The 5,079-nt window shown below is 40.5% G+C and overlaps 1 protein-coding gene across 1 annotated transcript in view; it reads left to right on the top strand.

The window, feature by feature from the left end:
* Window positions 1-5,079, top strand: part of TG (thyroglobulin) — a 151,761-nt gene that overhangs the window by 84,019 nt on the left and 62,663 nt on the right. Inside the window, exon 41 of the mRNA XM_048286926.1 lies at window positions 1,749-1,948. Coding sequence (XP_048142883.1) covers window positions 1,749-1,948 — 200 coding nt within the window. The remainder of the gene's footprint in view (window positions 1-1,748; window positions 1,949-5,079) is intronic.

Here is a 5,079-nt window from a genome sequence, read left to right on the forward strand (position 1 = left end):
TAAAGCGTTGGAACAGGCTGCCCAGGGCAGTGGTGGAGTCACCACCCCTGGGAATATTTCAGAACATGTAGGTGTGGTACTTGGGGACATGGTTTAGTGGTGGGCTTGGCAGTGCTGGGTTAACAGTTGGACTTGATGATCTTAAGGGTTTCTTCCAACCTGAAGGGCTCTATGATTTCACTTCCTTTGGAGTAGTCTCAATAGGGATGCAGCAAGCCCTTAAAATGAGATTTCCTTTTTAAAGAGTGGGTTTATTGCTGAATTGAGAACTCTGGGAACTGGTCATGGTGTGCAGAACAAACTAAAAAAAACCCAAAAAAACAACCACAAAACCAAAAAAAACTAAGCAGGGAAAGCTTTTCCTCCATTGCTTCACTGGTGTGGTTTGGACTGATCATCTGAAACAATGGCTATAGGTCAGGTTTTTGGGCCATTCAGTTTTTGGCTGCCCTACTGAAAGGCTGTTCCTGACAATGGCTGTTGTAGTGTGGGCATCTCTAAGCCCTGAAAGGTTAACAGTAATCTGTTCTGCTCTATATTTATTCTGCTGTGTAAACTGGTGTGTTTGATACCTCAGTAATTCATTACAGCAGTGCAAAGGATGTGCACTTTAATTGCTTTTTGCCCAAGACCTGTCCAAGAAGTGGCAGCTTTTTATTCCACACTCTGTTAACTTTGATTTCCTAGTTTCTGAACCTATCCTTATTTTAAACTTGTACTATTTGATCTTGGCAACGGAAGAAACAAATAGTTTCAGCTGTTTTTCTATTCACGGCTTTTCTTTTTTATCCCGTGGGTTTTTGGTTTTTTCCAAGTTTTAAGTGTGAAGAATTTTAAAACTTTGAAAATGAATGGCTCATTGTGGATTAAAAAAAGTAGACAGCGAATAATAATTTTCTGTTCCTTTTTTACAGACCATGGAGGAATTACTTATTTCTGCTTTTGTTGACATAAAATCAAGCTTACCTACAGGGTTGCATCATTAGATGCTTTCAGCATTAGTTTCTTATTCATCAAAGTATCAGGTTACCACTTCTTGGTGTTGAAAAGGAAGTGGTCATACTTAGGAGAAGCACCAGATTAATTATTTGTTTGTTTTTATGTTTACAAAAATATGAAAAAAATATAAATATCAGATTTCTATCAGACATAGGACAATCTTAAAGGATATAGACAGAAATATTATAAGTTTTAAAATAATATCTGGAAGAGTGTAAAAAAATTCAAGATGTTGTGATTTATAACGATTGGTCAGGCAGGACAAGTGTAAAAGGGGTGTAGGAAGGAAACATACAATCAGATGTACTCCAGGGAAACAGTAATTCTTATAGGTCCCTTCCAACTTGAGAACTTGGCAAACACACAGATTTTTTTGTTTGCTTTTAATTCATTTTAAGATTGAGCTACTCATGTAGAAAAAGAATCTTATGGCTAAATCTATGGATACTTGAGCCTGGACTCAAGTCTCCTGCCATGATGTGTCCTAGTGAAGCTTAGAAGTTGGAGTGTTATCTTTCTGTTATTGGGACACACAAAGAGGCACCTCCAGGGCTGCCCTGTGGAGTGGTAAAAGCTGAAATGGAGTTGGTATGTAAAGTGATTACCCTGGAAGAGACCACCTCAGACTTTTAAACTCTGGTATCAGTTTTGTCAAGTCTCAGCTGCAAGAGCTGCTCAAAATATAACATTTACTCAAAACTTTGGTGTTCATAGTTTTCTTTTCAGCCATATTTTGTTTTCTACACCAGGTTCTGCTGAGGTGAGGGGAAATGCTGGCCTTTTGGATCAGTTGGCAGCTTTGAGGTGGGTGCAGCAGAACATCGCCAGCTTTGGGGGAGATCCCAGTCAGGTTTCCCTGGGAGCCGACCGCGGTGGGGCGGATGTCACCAGCATCCACCTGCTCACCGAAACAGCGGATAGAGACCTTTTCAGGAGAGTGCTGTTGATGGTAAGTTCCATTCCTGCTTCAGCTTCACCTGCATTGTGAAAGGATGTTCTTACAGAGATGAGGATGTTGCAGTGTGTGGGTGTTGATTTTATTTCTGGCTTACCTTGATGGCACTTACAGGGCTGTTATTGCTGTAGATGTTTTTCATCTCACCTGTGACTGTTATCTCCAGGAGCTGGATGCTTCACCAGGATGTACAAGAGATGCATTCTGGTGTTTGATTTACTCATAGTAAGAATCCAGTTTTCGTCACTGCGGTTTTTTGTGAATTATATAAATAACCTTGTTTCGTAACCTGTAGGTACAACAGCTTAGTTTCCATTCCATAAATATGGTTGCTGGTCAGCAGCTTTTACACTCTGAAACTGATGAGCCAAACTCCTACGTGTTAAGTATCCAGTCTTTTTATCAGATCTTATGACAGATTTCATTTAAAAGAGAAACCAAGTTTCAGAGAGTAAAAATCGGTTTACAGATGGGGTTGTTTCCTGTCAGCTTAGCCCATTTTCTCAGTCACTTCAAGTGATCCATATTCTTACAGCCTTTCCTGTGTTGGATCTCAGGACTCTGAGACCAGTTTTGTCAGCATCAATATTGCCATTTATCTTCACAGCCTCAGATAAGCTCAGTGTGCTCTGAAATGAGGCTTAATCACCAGAGGAAGTTTATACATCCAGCAGAAATGGTACTTGGACAAAATGATCTCTGCTAGCAGTGTTGCCTTGGAACAGTGAGCAGTGGGATAGAATTCTTGGTTCAGGAAGCTGAGGGCCCAATTAAATAAAATCTTGCCTTGAAAGTAATGACATCTTAATAGCTAATTTTTCTTCACTGTGCCCTTGCTTCAGGAAACATAACTTGCCTTTTGCATCCCCATGGCTCAATAAGTTTATTTTAATTGCATCACTCTAGTGGGGATGGCAATGGAAGTTTTTGAAAATTGCTGCTCATTAATTGGGTTTTTTTGTGTAATTCTCAGATAATTCCTCACACAGTTCCTAGATTTTTAGTCAGCTCTTGGAATAGAATTTAATTTTCTAGAAGACCCAGAGTCCTTTTCTCTCAGTTTCATCCTACTTTGAAGTCACAAACCCTTTACTGACGTAGCTGAGGATGGGGCCTTGACACAGTGCAATTTAACAGCTGAGCCACTTATGGAAGAGACATGCAAGGACCTCTTTTCTTATTGTTGCTTCTGGAGAGTAATTCCACATTATATCTTTTCTTTCATAAAAAAAAGTTTAAACTCATTCTTTCTCCTACAGCAGAACACTGAATAATGGAAGATCATGGCAAGTGCAATGAGCAGACAGGTGCACCAGTTCTTCCCACTTTTCTAGTGTTTATAACAGTTTTCTTCCTGGGACTGTGGAGACCACTGTGTTGGCAAAAGCAGCATCTCCACTGAGTTCAGAGTAATGTTAATTTCAGATTTCAGAGTAGTGTTAATTATTTGTCCTGACAGCCTCACAGTGGATTTAGTTTTCTCGTGAAATACACTGACAAAATAAAAAGTAGGCAACAATAGTAGTAGCTTGTAGCCTAAAAGTATACTTGATCTCTCTTTTTTTTTTAAAAGTGGTGCCAGAGTTGGTTTTTCACTTACAGCTCCTGTAAAGGGACGTGTCTTGCTTTTGTTCCAAGACACCAACATCATTCAGTCCTCTTAATTTTACTGTAAAAAAGGAGGGGCACACAGACTAAGAATAATGAAACCGAGAATATATACCAGATAACAGCTTTCCTGAAGGAAGCAATACAGCTCTTCTGCAAAAGTCAGCTTTGTGCTCCTTGTTTCTGTCTTTGTTATGCATGATAAAACCATGGTGTTCTGAGCATGCAGAGAGGTGTGATGTATGAAACTTTCTTTACTGGAAAATGTGCAACTGAAACAGCAAAATGCTTTTGAGTTTCTTATGTCTGCCCTATAATAGCTTTTGTTTGGAACAAATCTGAAAACAGATTGTACAAATCAGTGCAAAGCTATCATCGGGACTTTTTTAGAATTAATTTCATTTTTCAGTAATATGATCAGACATAAGTAGTATCAGTGATTATGGTCTTGTTTTAAATGATTTAAGAGTATTAGCCTGGCATTTGACTTCATCTTTTTGATTAATTGATTTCTTTAGCAGTGCAGTTTTGATGTAGATGACTGGATCAATGGCATGGATTGCAGAGCCCTTCCTGTGTTAGGTATCCTCTCCTGGCATTCCTGGTGGGTGTCAAGGGCAGCTCCCAGCCTTCTTCCACCCAATGCAAAGGAAGACACCAGGTCCCTCCTGGCCATGGAAGCAGATCAGACAATAGTGGAAAGAGAAGGTTTATTTCCCTTCTGAAACTACTGCAGTCAGGTGCAGGGCTGTCTGACATGGACCCTAAATGTCCCTGACCCTGGTAATTAGCTATTCTTTCGATCCCCTTTCTTCCCTCTTTTCCCATCTCCTTTTTTCCCTCCTTTACCAGTCTCATTCCTTCTCAAACAAACCAACCACCTCTCTTGGTTACTTTTCTTCATGATCCGAGTTTTGCTACATCCCTACCCAAATTTTGTATTTCTGACACCATTTCAGGTAGATAGTGTCAGATTTGTATAAAATCACCTTGGGACTGTCATCCCTTGAAAGCTCATGTTTCCCAAAATAGTCTTTCAGTTAATTGTAAAAATGGCCAGACCTCTCAGAATTTCCCCATAACCATCTGTGAAATCCAGCCATCCCTATGGCACATTTAATTAGTTTTTGTTACTTTCTCATGTAATTACTGTGAAGGTGACAGAGTGTCTGCACAGGTCAGGTTGTGGAGTCTCCATCCCTGGAGATAATCCAAAGCCATCTGGACGTGATGCTGGGCAAATGGCTCAAGGTGGCCCTGCTGGAATAGGGCAGGTTGGACCAGAGGATGCCTGGGGGTCCTTTCCAAGCTGAACTGGTGATTGTTGAACCTGTCAACATCAGAACATGCCTTATCCCCTTCTCACAGAGTGTGTCCAAGTGCTGCCAATTGTGTGGGCTCGGGGATTCTTTGTCACCTTCCATCAAAGATACCTTCTGGCGCTGGTATTGCAAGGCTGGGTGCTTGTACCAGTGGCATGCTAGGTTTTCCATTTTCTAAAAGCAACACAAAGCAAC

This window comes from Corvus hawaiiensis, chromosome 26 (assembly GCF_020740725.1).
Source record: "Corvus hawaiiensis isolate bCorHaw1 chromosome 26, bCorHaw1.pri.cur, whole genome shotgun sequence".
Classification (NCBI taxonomy): Eukaryota; Metazoa; Chordata; class Aves; order Passeriformes; family Corvidae; genus Corvus; species Corvus hawaiiensis.